We start from the raw sequence: 14517 nt of genomic DNA on the forward strand, positions 1-14517 counted from the left end.
GGGCGGGGGGGGTCGGGGCAGGGGCCCAAAGCCGAGACCCTGGCCTGAGGGGTGGGGGGCGCACACCAACGAGTCTCCGTAGACAGCTGGAGCTGCACTCCATCATCGCCTTCTACTGCTGCTGTGACCGCCGCAGGGTGGGGGCCTGGCCCTACCTGGCAAGACGGTTTGTTTTGTTCCTTTGTAAATAAAAGTATTTTAATTAGTTTGGCCTCTTGCAAATAGGGTCGGGTGTCGCCCACCAGGGGGCAGCATCGGACTCTGCTGCTGGGATCGGAGCAGCCTGGCAGTAGAAAGCTGGGAGCCCAACTTCTGGGTCCTGAGGAACGAGGGGACTGCAGGCTCGGATTCTTGGGTGCGGAGGGATTGGACGCCCCTACTAACACAGACCACCTCCCCTTCAGACTTAATCCAGGTGGTGTGCCAGATGGCCCTGGGTTCTCAGCTACTCCCCTTCGCAGACCCAGCCCCAGCACCCACCCAGAAAAGAAAACCCAAACGTTAGAGAACTGCAGCAACTGTATCAGGAAACCAGAAACAAAACTGATCACCCCAAATACTGGAAGCGCAAGCTCTGCTGAGCTGTGACAGTCACTCAGTCCCTCAACCAAGACTCTGAGGTCTTGTCCTTTTGTAGGCCCTGGGTTTGGAGCAGAGATGATTTCTATCCAGGGCCTGCCCTCAAGGGACTCAGGGAGAATGGGCGGAGAGACCCAGCCAGACACAGCATGTCACAGTTCCCCCAGGTTCCATGTGTGGTAATCAAGGAGGGCTTCATAGAGGAGGTGATCTGAATTTGACCTTAAAGGATAAGTGTAAGTCTGCTAGGCAGAAGAAACATGCAAAGTTGTGAGAGCCACTGGGCAGTTATCAAAGCCTCTGCCTGGCTAGAAGGTCAGGTACAAAGTGGGAAGTGGCCTGGGGGGCCTGGAGCAGTCGGCAAGAGCAGATCCTGAAGGTCCTGGAGTACAATCTGGACTGAACTGGAGGGCAGTGGGAGCCACAAAAGGGCTTTGAGCAGCAGAAGGACAGGATCAGCTAAGGCACTGAAAGGGCCTGCTGGGACACTGGGGAATGGACTGAAAGGGGAAAAGACTGGAGTCCTGGAGGCAGAGGAGGCTGGGGACAGGGAAGACAAGGCCTGAGCTGGGGCAGAGGCCATGGGGGTAACTGAGGTTGAAGAGGACTTATTGCAGTAGAGCAGTTGGGGATGAAGCTGGCGCTCAGGCTAGCCATGGGAGCAGGTGGACAGTGAGGCTGTGTCTTTACTGGGAGGAGGCTCTGGTGTGTACAAGGAGGGTGGCCGTCTACTGAGAGCTGTTTTGCACATGGAGAGATCGAAAAGTCTCTGTGAAGCAATCCGGGGGGGGGGGGCATCCAGGAGGCAGCAGGGGGCAGGAGAGCAGGCTGGTTGCTCACTTCTGGCTGGAGCTGAGGGACTAGAACCTTTCCAGGAAGAGTGGACAGGTGGGATGAGCAGAGGACCAGGACAGAGAGAGAGCCCTGAGGCCCACTACCCCCAGGAAAGGGGTGGGCAGTAAAAGGGGAATCAGTTCTCGCGGGTTCTAAGGAGCAGCCGGAGAGGGAAGAAGTTAACCAGGAAACAAGAGGAGATTTCAGGTGGGAGGGAGTGGTCGGCGTGAGATGAGGATGGAAATATTATCCTCATGCCTCAGCAGGGAGCAGGTGGGTCCTTGGTGACCTTGTCCAGAGCCATTGCAGGGCCATGGGATGTGGGCAGCCAGACATGGAGGGCTGAGGAGGGAGCCATAGCCCAGAACTCTCCCTGAAGGTCTTGTTCCCCCTGTTGAACTCATAGGAACCCTTGTTCATCTCTCCCAAAACAGTCATCCACCCACCAACCCGCTCGTATTTCCCGTCCCCATCTCAGGGACAGCTCCTGTACCCCTGTAGCCCAGGCCAGAACTCTGGGTCTTGTCCTGGACAGCCCCTCGTCCCATAGCCCATCAAGCCCCATATTCTATTGTTTCTGCCTCTCGAACCTCTCTCTGCCTTATCCCCTCCGTCTCTGACCTAATCCACGCTTCATCTTCTCCTGCCTGGGTGTCTGCCCAAGCCACCTTCTGGGCTACTGGCAGCGTCCAGTCTCGTTTCTCCAGTTCCGGCTCCAGCTCTGACCTGGTCTTCCCCTGCAGGATCTAAACCCTTCCATGGCTCCCCACGACCACCCCACCCCAGGACAGAGTCCATGCTGCCAAGGCTGGCCTTGCTCACTTCATCCTCTTCCAGCCTTATAGTTACCCCACCACAAGGACCTGACTGGCCTCCTTCTTGGGCACCTACACAGAGTAATACTCCCGCATGCCTCCCTTTCTTCGCTTGTGCTGAAACACCCTCTCACACGCTCTTCTCCTTTGCTTGGCACCTCCTGCCCCTCCAGGATCCAGCGCCAATGTCCCCTCCTCTGGAAACCCTTTCCTGACCCAGCAAAGCCTAGAAAGACTCTCCCCACCTCCGCACACCCCTGCCCATCAACGTGTCTGTCCTCCCGGGGATCTGACCCGGGATCCTCGAAGGCAGGGCCTAGGCCTGACTCATCTTGGTCACCACCGTCGTCCAGCACAAGCGCTGGCACACCGGAAACCTCGGGAAACGTTTGAGTAATAGGTGGCTGAGTGTGTGATGAGCGAGCGAGTGAGTAGCAACAGAAGGAAATGGGAAAGCCCGTGAGTGGGAGAGAGAATGAGGGCAGGAGAGACTGAACGGATGGGTGTGCAGGCCGGGTAGGCGCAGCCGGGAATCAGGTTGAGGGTGAGAGGAATGGAACGGAGACATGAATGTCTGGGACTCAGTTTCCCCAACAAAGCAAAATGCGCGGTCGCCCGGGCTAAGCGGCCCCCTCCGCCTTCAACCCCACCAAGCCTCGCCGTTTCCCCTCCGAACTATGTCCAGAATCCCAGTACTGGGCGTGCTGGGAAGAGCTTACCGACTGGACCTGCAGAACCTGTTTCCCTCACCGGCCGCTCCAGCCTCTGCGGGGCGCCGCGGGATTCCCACCCCGCAGGTGCCCGGCCTATTGGCTGCCTGGCAGAGACTAGCGGAGACTGGCGTCTTCCAGAGCCTATCGCTGCCCGATTTAGACCGTGGGCTCCGCCTACCAGGGAAACGTGCCCCAAGTGGTCCAGGGCGATAGGAGGCGGAGCGTCTATTGGCTGGAAGATAGTGACTGACGTCATGGGTAGCTTATCACAGCCAGGCTCCGGAGTTGCGCCTCCCGGTTCAGGCCCGCCTCTGGAAAAACGCAAAGGGGTGGTAGCCGAGGGCGTGGTGGATTGCAGCAGCGCCCCGAAAGTGGGGTCTGGCCGCTCGCGCTGCTCGCTGGCCTCATCCTTGGGTCCTAAGGGATGATGGGGACTTGAGAAGTCTGGACTCCGTGGTCCTGAGGGAGGAGGGGCTGGGGATCTGAGGGAGGAGGAACAGAGGAACCTAGACTTCAGGATCTGAGGAGCATCTGAATGGTTGGATCTTGAGGAAGGAGGAAGCTGGGAACCTGAAAGGTCGGGGTGTAGGGACGGGGACTCCCAAGAGTCTCTGGCCTGCCCCGGGATGACGGATTTGAGGTTTCAGATTTTATGTGGCTATTTATGGGATTGGAGCCAGGCCTTGTCCCCAGGCAAGAGTTCTGGGTCCCGCGAGGTGGGGCTTAGAATAGAAATGAAGAGGAGGAGGCTTAGGGGAAGCTCTGGCCTCGGTGTGCCCTTTCCACTTCCCCGGAAAGGGAAGCCAGGGTGCTGTCTGCCAGGGGAACCCAGAGCGGGAGGAGACTTGAAACTCACATGGAGACAAAGAGAAAAATATTGATACCAAGAGAGATTAAAATAGTAAAAACAATAATTATAAGAGAGCTCTCTCTTGTATGGCGTGGACTGTGGCCCCGGTTCTATGCGAAGCATCTCACATAATTATCGCATGTCTTCCTCATTACAGTTCTAAGAGATCAGATTATTATAATCCCCGTTTTACAAGTGAGAAAATTGATGCCCAGTGAGGAAGAATCAAGAGGCAGATGTGAAGAGACAGGAGAGACACAAAACACAGATGGAGATAAACAGGCAAAGAGATAAAGACAGGCCCAGGGAGGTTAGAAAAGGTAGACAGCAAACAAAAGAGAGGGGCTGCAAGCGGGGACTCGTGGGGTGGGGTAGGGCGCTGGGGCCTAGGACTCCTGGGTCCTGGGGTCGGAAGGACGTAGGACTGGGGCTTTCAAGTATCTCCTCTGCTGATTTCCAAATACCAGACTTGTCCAACCCTTCTCACTATGGGCGTTGGACCCGGTTGGGGTAAAAAATAGTGATTAGGAGGGGGCAGGCATGTCATTATCCTATTAGGAGATAAGAAAATGATTCATGGGGGTGCCCCCAGCCTGGGAGGGGCCTTTCCCCCATGGCCTCTGTTCTTTCATCTGGACAGACTGGGCCTCAGGAAGGACTGGGGAGGGGCAGGGTCTTCTCTGTCCCTCTCCACCACTGCACCTCCATCACTCAGAACTGTCACTAAGTCCCACCGTGGAGATGAGTGGGCCACCCTGGGGCATCTCTCTGGGCCTCTCTGCTTTCCCCCACACCTTGAAACAATGCCCACCAGAGGTCCCGGCACATCGCAGGAGCTCAGCAAATGTGTACCGAATGGATGGACAAACCTCTCTGGGCAGCTATTCCTCTGTCCCGATCCTGACCATCTCTCTGTGTCCGCATCGTGTTTCTCAGCCTCTCCCTCTCCTCGCCCATCTCCTCCCACCTTCCCTTTCACACAGGTGTTTCATCCGAGGACACAGGGCCCCCTATCCCCAATAAGAAGAAACTGAGGCTTTGGGGAACCTGGGTGGCTCAGTCGGTTGAACCTCCAACTCTTGATTTCGGCTTGGGTCATGATCTCGGGGTCCTGGGATCAAGCCCTGTGTCAGGCTCTGTGCTCAGCTGGGAGTCTACTTGAGATTCTCTCCCTCTCCCTCGGCCCCTTCCCTGCTCAAATAAATAAATAAGTCTTATAAAAAGGAAGAAAAGGAAGAGGGAGGAGGGGAAGAAACTGAGGATCATTTTGGGAGAAGTCACCCTCCCAGGGTCACCTGTGGGACATGAAAAGGAGGAGCTGAGAGAGGGGTTCTCAAGACCCCAAATACAGACACACCCCTGGCATCTCGGAGTCAGAAATGCAAGATCACACCAAACACATGCCCTCGATACCTGCTTAGTGGGATCTTCATTTGCACCCACACAATCAGAGAATCACATGCACCACGCGCAGTCACCCACAAACACAAACATAAACATCAGCACACAATCACACAATCGCCCTTACTGACAACACACACAGAAATATCCTATTCCACATGCAAATCAGACACCCCAGGTATGCAATTATACGCCCAGCCACAGGCAGGCCACTCATTCAAACCCAGCCAGGACCACGAGAAGACTTGGTTTCATTCTCAACTGTATCTCCAGCAACTAGAACAGCACCTTGCTGTCATCACCCGCAGAAACACAAAACGTTTCTGAGTGCCAGGCACAGTTCTAAGCCCTTCCCATGAACTAACTCGTCGAATCCTCACAACCACTCTATTTGCCACCACTCAGTTTGAAGACGGACACACCAAGGTCCAGGCAAGCTTAGTGATTGGCCGAAGTTTTCAGGGCCAGGAAGAGGCCATGAGAATTTGAACCCAGGTTTTCTGGCTCTGGAACCCATCACACGAGGCTACTATTCAGTAAATCACTCCTCCCTTAATCCAGTCAGAGTTCTAGAACCATGACAACCGACCACACCTGAACGAGATGCACAGCGGGGGAGGAGCGGGGAGATGCACAGTGGGTAGACTCTCAGAAAGGCAATATAGACACACAAATAGAAAAGACCCCCTCACATGTCACACCCCAGAACACACAGAGACGTGGGGACAACCCCCACAGGGACACACAGCACCCAGAGAGAGACGCACACACCACACGCAGAGACACACCACACCCAAACCCAGACTCGGTGTCCCACCCAGAACGCCACTGAGCTCCTGTTCTGCTCCCGGCCCCACTGGGCTGGCCCTCGAGGAAGCAGCAGGCTCAGGATGGGAAGAGGGGGCAACCTCACTTGTCCGCTCTGCCTGACCGGTTCCACGAGGGCCACGGATGGCACCACCCGCCTTATGAAACCCTCATTGGGCAACTGGACCCAGACCTGACTTGGACGCTTGGATTCTGGAGAGAAAGGGGCTGGGAGCCTGAACTCCTGGGTGCTGAGGGAATAGGAGCTGAGTGCCCCCGCCCAGTCATGGATTCTAGGAGAGAGGAGGACGGGGATCCGGACCTGGACTCTCAGGTCCTGAGGAAGAAGAGCGGGAGGCCTGGGATCCTGGGTTCTGGAAAAAAAGGGGCCAGGGACTTGGATTCCTCTCCTCTGTCTTTAAAGGCAGGGTTCCAGAGTTAGCAGATAAAAATACAGGACACCCAGTTAAAGGTGAATTTCAGATGAACAACAGATACCTCTTTTAGTATAAGTATATCCCCAAGATGGCATGGAACATACTTACGCCAAAAACAGTGTTGTTGTTGTTGTAGTTGTTGTTTACCTGAAATTTACATTTAACTGGGCATCCTATATTTTATCTGGCAACCCTGTTGAGGGGATGGATGCCAGGTGCCCCGGGACAGCCATGGCCACTGGTCAGCCCCCAGGCCCCTGCTCTTCCTGCTCCGGCCCTCCCCCTCGCCCCGAAGCAGGCCACCTCACAGCTTCCCCACCCGCTTTCCTCATCTACATGAGTTGCTGTCTAATTGCACCCCCAGGCGGTGTCAGAATGGGGAGAGGAAACCTGAGGACAACTCGGGTTGTCATCCTGGAAGCCCTGGGGTCCTCACAGATGACTGACCCTGAGTCACCTGCAGATCACGGTCCAGCCAGCTGGGGGATGGGGCCCTGGGGCTGCCTCCATGCGGAGGCCTGGAGATGGAGATGCGGGGATGGGAGGCAGAGACCCCGGGACGAGGGCAGGAGACACACAGCTTGAGGGAACAGAGACTCAGAGATGGGGGGACAGAGAACCAGAGCAGCTTGGAAACACATCAGGAAAGAGATACAGAGCTGGCGAGGCAAAGATGCAGAGATGGGGGCACAGGGACACTAGACCAGAAGTGGAGAGATGTTCCTAGACATTCAGGCTCCTGGACCAAGTAATGGACAGGCGCCAGCAAAACGCTGAGTGCCACCCATCAGTCTGGGGACAAGGACAGCGAGCCATCTGGGTGGTGCTGGGAGACCAAGGCTTGGGTCCTGGTGTGGGTTGGATTGGGAGGTGAGGGAAAAGCTGGGGTCCCAGGCGGACAGGGTGATCCACCTGCCATCACCCCATACCCATTCCCAGTGGGGTGACACCACTACCTTCTCTGCAGGTAACACCCCAATTTTCCAGCGCCTCCTACATTTTTGGGGTGACACCCGGGCTGGAAACCCCACCCGACTCTAATGCTGCTTCCCTCACTGAGTCACTTCCAACCCTGCCAGGCCTGTTGGGGGCAGACTTTGGTGACTCAGGCCTCCAGGCCCCTCGCTCTTTCACCCCTCAGGAGCCCAGCAGTCAAAAATCCCAGGACCCCTGCACACTCAGGGGTACAGCCTAGCCTAACCCAAGAGTCTACACCCCCAGCCAGAATCTGAGCCCCTCTCCCTCCTCTGTTAAGGGCTCAGATGAAGCCCCAGCCCCTCCTCCCTCAGATCCAGGAGTCCGGCCCCCGTGCCCCCAATCTGCTCTGTTGCCCCCCACCCCCAGTCCTGGGCCACATCCATCTCCTACCAGAACCACACTTCTTGGTTCCCAGCCTCCTCCCTTCCCAGTTTGAAGGTCGAGTGAGTTGAGTTACTTTGGTTGCCAGCATGAGTCACCCCCAAAACACACTGCCCCCCATGTGCCTGGTGGCCCCAGATGGGAGGACAGTGCCCCCTCTTCCAGGGAAGTGGGAGCCTCACTCAGGGGGACAGGAGAGGCCCTCACAGGGGAGCCCCCACTGCACTCTCCTGCACCCCCCATTCCTTCCTCCACCTCCCTGCCTCTCCACTTTCCACCTCTGTGTCTCTTCTCTGAATCTGGCTCCTCTCTCTGCTGTTTCTCCCCCAGATCTTTGTCCCTCTCTGTCTCGGCATCTCTCCATCTCTCTATGTCTTCGTCTCTGTCCACCTCTCTGAATCCCCTTCTCTCTCCCATCTGGGCCTCTCCCCTTCTGTCTCTGTGTCCCCCGTTCCCTCCCCCGTCTCTCTGTTGTCCCTCTCTTTGGGTCTCTGCACTGTAGCCCAGCTGCGCCCCTCGCGCCTCCCCTCTGCCTTCTCTCCCCTCACCCCCTGTCTCTCTCTGCCTGCTCCCCTTTCTGTCTCCCCTCCCAGCTCCGCATCCCTGGCCCCCTCCCTGATTTCCTTGGTCCCACAAGAGCTAGAGGGGAAAAGGGGGGATGGGGGATGGAGAGCCAGGGAGGGGAAGTTCCTGTGGGGGGAAGAGGGTCAGCCAGACCGGCTGGGCTCCCTGGGCACCTCCGTCAGAGCCCCGCCCAGGGCTGTGTGGCCCGCCCCAATATAAGCAGCTCCTGGCCAGAGACAGAACACAGTGCCCGGCTCACCCACACCTGTCTGCATCATCGCCATTGCTGTCTCCTGCAGGTAGGAGCATCTGCCCACAGCCTCTTCACTGTGTCCTCCCCCCCCCACCCCCACTCCACTGACATCTCTGTCCCTTGCATATCTCTGACTGTCTCGGTGGACACTTCTGTCTTTCTCAATGCCCTCCGTGTCCACCTTCTCAACCTCAGTGGCGCTGGGTTGAATCTGGAAGTCCTGGGGCCCAGCACGGCCTCTACTAACCCCCTTGGCCTGGGCCGTCGGATGTGGGGCATTTCTCTTCACCTCTCTGAGCCTTGGTGTTCCATCTGCGAAATGGGCTTGCAGAGAAGTCAAAGCGCTGGGCAGGTGTGAGTGTTACTGGTGGCATCGCTATGGGCACCTGGCTCTGATCTCTTTCTCCACTTGTCTCTGACTCCGCCTGTCTCTGTCCCCTGGTCTCTGTCTCCAGCTCTACCTCTGGTATGAGGAAGGTCCTGTGGGGTCTGTCCGGCAGCCGTACAGAGACGGGCGAGTTTCTCGCCCCCACCCCGTACATCCCTACTCCATGTTTCTCCCAGCTGGCAGGCTGACTTGGCCTCTTTCTCCCCAGTGCCCTTCCCCCTGAGAACCCAGCCCCCAGTGCCCCTGCTCCTTGCCCGCCCCTCCCCCAGTATCCAGCATCCTTTGGACAGACTCAGCCACTGTCACCGCGGCCACTTCTGCCGTCCCCAACACCGCCACCTCCTCAGGGCCAGCAAGATGCAGTTTGAGATGCACGACAACGTGAAAGGCAAAGGTGGGATCACTGGAACCCTTGCAGGCCCTGGAACCTGGCCGCTTCCCTCCCCTGGGCACCCTGGCCTCGAAGACAGATGGCGCCTGATTGCACCCCAGAGGCCCCTGGAAATGCGGGAACCCGGCTCCCCAGGCCCAGACGACGAGGAGGCGGCGCACATCTCGCCCCGCCCGGATGTGGCACCCACCCTAGCCCAGACTTGCAGGAGTTCCCCACCCACAGCCCAACCAGATGTGCAGGAGGCAGTGGCGATAGGGACAGACTGGGGTGTCAGTGCCCAAACGTGGCGGACAGGAAGGGGGGCGCAGTGGTGTGTCCCCTCCGTGGGCGGCCTGGTGGCCCCGCCCAGACTGCCCGGCAGAGGAAGGGGCGGCAGGGATGCGGTGTCCGGGAGGGGCTGTCGGGCTGCCCGCTGACCCTGGCCCACCACCTTCGCAGCCATGTCCTACCCAGTGACCAGTCAGCCCCAGTGCGCTAGCAGCTGCTACCAGACCCAGCTCAGCGACTGGCACACGGGACTCACGGACTGCTGCAACGACATGCCCGTCTGTGAGTGCCGGCGGCTCCCTCCGGGGGGCGGGGCCAGGCCCCACGCACCCCACGCCCCCTCCCTTCCTTAGACCCCGAATTCCCACACTCTAACCCTCACCCCTTCCTCCCACCTCCAACACTCCCCAGGATCCTGACCTCACCTCTTCCAACTTCCCCTGCGACCCTCAACCTCCCCGTCCCTTGCACCTTCAACTTTCCCCGTTGTGGCCCCAGCTCCCCCTCCAAAACCCTATCTCCCAGCTTCCTAAACCACCCGCCGCTGGGACCCTTCATTCCCTCCGGGACCCTCGACTGCGCGCCGCGGAGCATCGGCCTCGCCTCTCCCCGAGGCGGAGCCGGCCCGGGGCGCCCGGTGGGCCCCGCTCTGACTGCCCCGCGCCCGCCCCCAGGTCTGTGCGGCACTTTCGCCCCCCTGTGCCTCGCCTGCCGCATCTCCGACGACTTCGGGGAGTGCTGTTGCGCGCCCTACCTGCCCGGAGGCCTGCACTCCCTGCGCACCGGCATGCGGGAGCGCTATCACATCCAGGTGCGTGCGGGTCGCGGGGCCCGGGTGGGGATGGACCTCCTAGGGGGACCCATGGCGGGGCTCCTGACTCTCTCTCCCCCACCCTCTAGGGCTCCGTCGGGCACGACTGGGCGGCCCTCACCTTTTGTTTGCCCTGCGCCCTCTGTCAGATGGCGCGGGAATTGAAGATCCGGGAGTAAAGCAGCTCCCCGCGTCTCCCCCTTTTCCACCTGTCACGCCCGGCCCCCTCGGCCCCCTCGGCCCCCTCGGCCCCCTCTGCCGCCTCGTGGGAGGGCCTGCCCCTCCGCGCTATCCCGCTACCAGAAATACGCCCACAATAAAAACCTGAAAACCAATTCCGCCTGCATTCTTTTTGTCCCAGGGAAGGAATCTGGGTGGAGAAGGAGGTTTGGTGAGGGGTGTGGGGACACAGGGAAGATGTCTAGGTGTGGAAGGATGCCAGGGTCAGAGCCTTGACCCCAGCCTGCTGTGTATGACATTGGCAAGTCTCTTACCTCGCTAAACCAGCGGGTCCCTCATTAACAGAGTGAAACCACTAACCCCTTAAACTGCCCAACCAAAGTTCTGCCAGGATCCTGAAAATAAGCAAAACCAGAAAAAGCTCCAGAAAAAAATTTAGGAGAGCCCCTCCCCCACCCCTACTAAGTCAATACCTATGGACTCTTGGCCTACACACATTCCTAACAGGTTTGGGGGGAGGGGGTCCTTTATCTCCAAAGCAGAGAACTGCCAGGTTCAAGGCTCCCTGGAGCTGAAACTAATCCTTAAGGATCACCCAGTTCTCTTTATTGCAAAAGCGACTAGCAGATTAAGAAAATCTGGTCTCAGAACTGGGCAGACCAAGGATCTGATCTCAACTCTTGCCACTTACTAGGCGTGTTATCTTAGTCAATTAATAAGCCTCTCTCGGCCTGTTTCCTCCTCCGAGGATAATCCCTAATATGTCATATGGCTACTGTGTGAGCAAGAGACAGAACAGATGGAAAGACCAAAGAGTGAGCTTAATAAACTTGTTAATATTATTATGTATAATAACACTACACTATTCTGTTATTTGTATTATTTGCTGTTATTCTCGCTCTCTCTCTCCATCTGTGTATCCAACCATCAAGTGACATCTTTACTTGGAGTATCTAACGGGCATCTCAAATTTAAAACCTGGGTTTTAAAGGCATCCAGGGGTGCCTCTGTGGCTCAGTTGGTTCAGCGTCCGACTCTTGATTTTGGCTCAGGTCATGATCTCAGGATCTCAGAGAGCCCACGTTGGGCTCCCTGCTGGGCATGAAACCTGCTTGAGATTCTCTCTCCTTCCCCCACCCCGCAAGTACTCTCTCTCTCTCTCAAATAAATAAATAAATAAAACCTAACTCCGGATTCCCCACCCGCAACCTGCTTCTCCCAGGCTCCCCCTCTCAGGAAATAGCAAACCCCATCTTTCCAGCTGCTCAGTCACTTTATTACCCTATGTCCCAACCTGTCAACAAGTTCCATTGGTTCTACTTTCAGAATATATCCAGAACCTCACTTCTCCCTACTCCACTGCCCCCACCTTGTTCCAGCCACCCTCCTCTTCAGCCTAGACTAATGCAGTGGCTCCTCACTGGGCTCTGCACCCTAACTCCACCTCTTTAGTTTCCTCCCACAGAGAAGCCCTGTGAACACCTGAGTTAGGTCGCACCCCTCCTGCCCTCAGAACCTTCTCATGGCTCTTCCTGCATAGAGTTCAAGCCAGAGCCCTCACTGTGGCCCAAGGACCTGCACCATCTGCTTCCTGCTTCCTCTGTGCCCTTCTCTCCTCCTTATTCCCTCCTACGAGTCTCCTGGTTGTTTCTCCAATGCTAGCCATGCTCCCACCGCAGGGCCTTTGCACTAGCCGTTCCCCCAACTTGGAATTCTCTTCCCTCACATGTCCCTACGGCTCATTCCTTCACTTCTGCTCACACGCCATCTGAAGAGAGAGGCCTTCCCTTCTACCTTATCTTCCATAGCGAGTACTGACCCCCCTTCCCCTCCTTCAACACCTTGTTTTTCTGGCCATATATCAACATACCACATCGTTTGCTTATTCATTATCTGGCTCCCCGCTGGCTTGTCAGCTCCATGAGGGCAGGGACCTCATTCACAGCTGTGTCCCCAGCACCTAGAACAGTGTGGAGCCCATTGCAGGCGGAGAGGAGTGATCACAGGTGGGAGCCATGGACGCAGAAAAGGGACATTATTTTAGAGGTAATTGGGGGAGGGGGCAAAGGACAGACAGGCTTGCATCAGAATCTGGGCTGTTAATCTGCCCTGGGTCCTTAGGCAAGGGGCTTAGTTTCCAAATCTGCAAAACGGGGGCACCAACCTGTACCTCTCAGCATTGATGTTGGGAAGAGTAAAAGACACACCAAGCACCCAGCACTCACTACCTGGAATGCTGTAGGCCCTTGGTGAAATCCCCCCCCCACCCCTTTTCCCGAAGTCCTTAGGGCACTGATGGCCATACACAGACCCCTGAATCCAGACCTTCAGGCTCCCACGCTCAGGCTTTCTCTCATGCTCCTGGGGAGCCTCTTGCATTCATGTATGTGGATGAATATACACCTCAGGGCGAGGTGGCGAGGTGCCCGCTGAGGGGCTAACGTGGAGGGACAGAGGACACGTGCTATAGGGCATTCGTACAGGGGCATCCGCGCGGTATGCACAGCAGCTGGAGAGGGCGGTTCTGTGTCCCAGGGACAGGGTCCAGTCACAGTGCAAATGCTCTGCCCCAGAAGGCACAGTCACAGGCTGGTGGCGGGAAAGAGACCTTACCAAAAGTCTGATCAGAACGCAGACGAATCTCGAAGGACCACCTTAGCTCCTTCCTGGTGGTGCAGGATGACCGCTCCACTGGCCTGGGACTCCCCGAGGCAGCATGCCTGCTTCTGGCGAGCTTCCTGGGTGCGAAATTATGCCTTACCCCTGGCAGAAACGGGGTATTTCAAACACCTGCCCCTAGTGCCCGCTCTGTGCTGGGACAGCGCTCAGCTAGCTGGGCTAAGGAAGAACCTGCACGATGTCCCTTTTGCTCTCTCTGTGGCCTTGTCCCCTCCTTATTCCCGGGGCCTCCCTCCTCAGGGGGCAAGAGGGCCTGGTGGTCAGGCATGTGGATTTGAGTCACGGGGCAGCTGTCCCTGAACAGCTGAATGATGTCTATGAACTTCGGTCTTCTCATCTGCACACCGGGATTAGTTACCCCCCTCATACGGTTGTTGGGCTGGAACGTGGCCAGGAGAACTGTCTAACACGGGTACTCAGCAAATACAAGTTCACAGTCACGTCGTGGAGGTTAGGTCCTACCAACAGCTCATCAAGGCAGAACTCCTGTGTGGGCAGTCATCCCTGAAAATCCTTTGCATTGCCCATAAATCTGGAAATACTATGATTTTCGTGGACCACATTGCAGACGCAACCACCCCCTAAGTGCACCTCACTGCAGTGTCTTTGGCTAACCACCAGATGAAGCCACCAGCCTTGCCCCCAGGCTGGCTGAACTGGAAGGCATGTTGCTTACCTCTCAGCCGGACTCCCATGCTGCACAAGGCCGACTGAGGGCACATTTCCACCACCCGCGCCATGCTCTTGCTTGCCCTGTGGGCCTGGCAGGCTCCCGAGATGCTCCCCGTTCGGGCCGTGAGAGCCTTCTCAGATTTGAGGAAACTCATCATGTTGGGGAATCTTGGTCTCTCTGCTGCCTCAACTCTTCTGAGGGCAGAATAAAACCCAAGCCTGGGACCAAGGGAGTCTGTTTTACCTCCTGAGACAAATGGGTCTCCCTGCAACAGGGATCTGAGGAAGGGCCAGAGGCCTCCAAGCCCTCACCTCCCCTAGGTCCGTCCTTTCTAGGGACGAACAAGCAGCACCATCCCACCCCTGCAAAGGAGAGGCAGGGCAGAGCCAGGCCCAGCCACGCGGCTCCAAGGGGCCACCAAGGTAAGCGCACCAATTGGATTTATCCACACTCGGGTGCTGTTCCGAGAAACAAGGCACCCCATCTCCTGCATGCACACGGAGCTCAGACACC

General features: G+C 57.2%; 1 protein-coding gene across 1 annotated transcript; it reads left to right on the forward strand.

Annotated features, from left to right (window-relative positions):
* The first annotated feature begins 9663 nt into the window (after positions 1-9663).
* On the forward strand, positions 9664-10722 carry CNFN (cornifelin). Its single transcript, XM_028088172.2, has 3 exons — positions 9664-9943; positions 10336-10472; positions 10562-10722. The coding sequence occupies exons 1-3, from the start codon at positions 9835-9837 to the stop codon at positions 10649-10651; spliced, it is 336 nt and encodes a 111-aa protein (XP_027943973.1). The 5' UTR covers positions 9664-9834; the 3' UTR covers positions 10652-10722.
* Positions 10723-14517: the final 3795 nt, after the last annotated feature.

Source organism: Eumetopias jubatus, unplaced genomic scaffold, assembly GCF_037043125.1.
Source record: "Eumetopias jubatus isolate StellerSeaLion01/CBP00866 unplaced genomic scaffold, mEumJub1_p1.0 scaffold_10, whole genome shotgun sequence".
In the NCBI taxonomy this organism is placed as follows: Eukaryota; Metazoa; Chordata; class Mammalia; order Carnivora; family Otariidae; genus Eumetopias; species Eumetopias jubatus.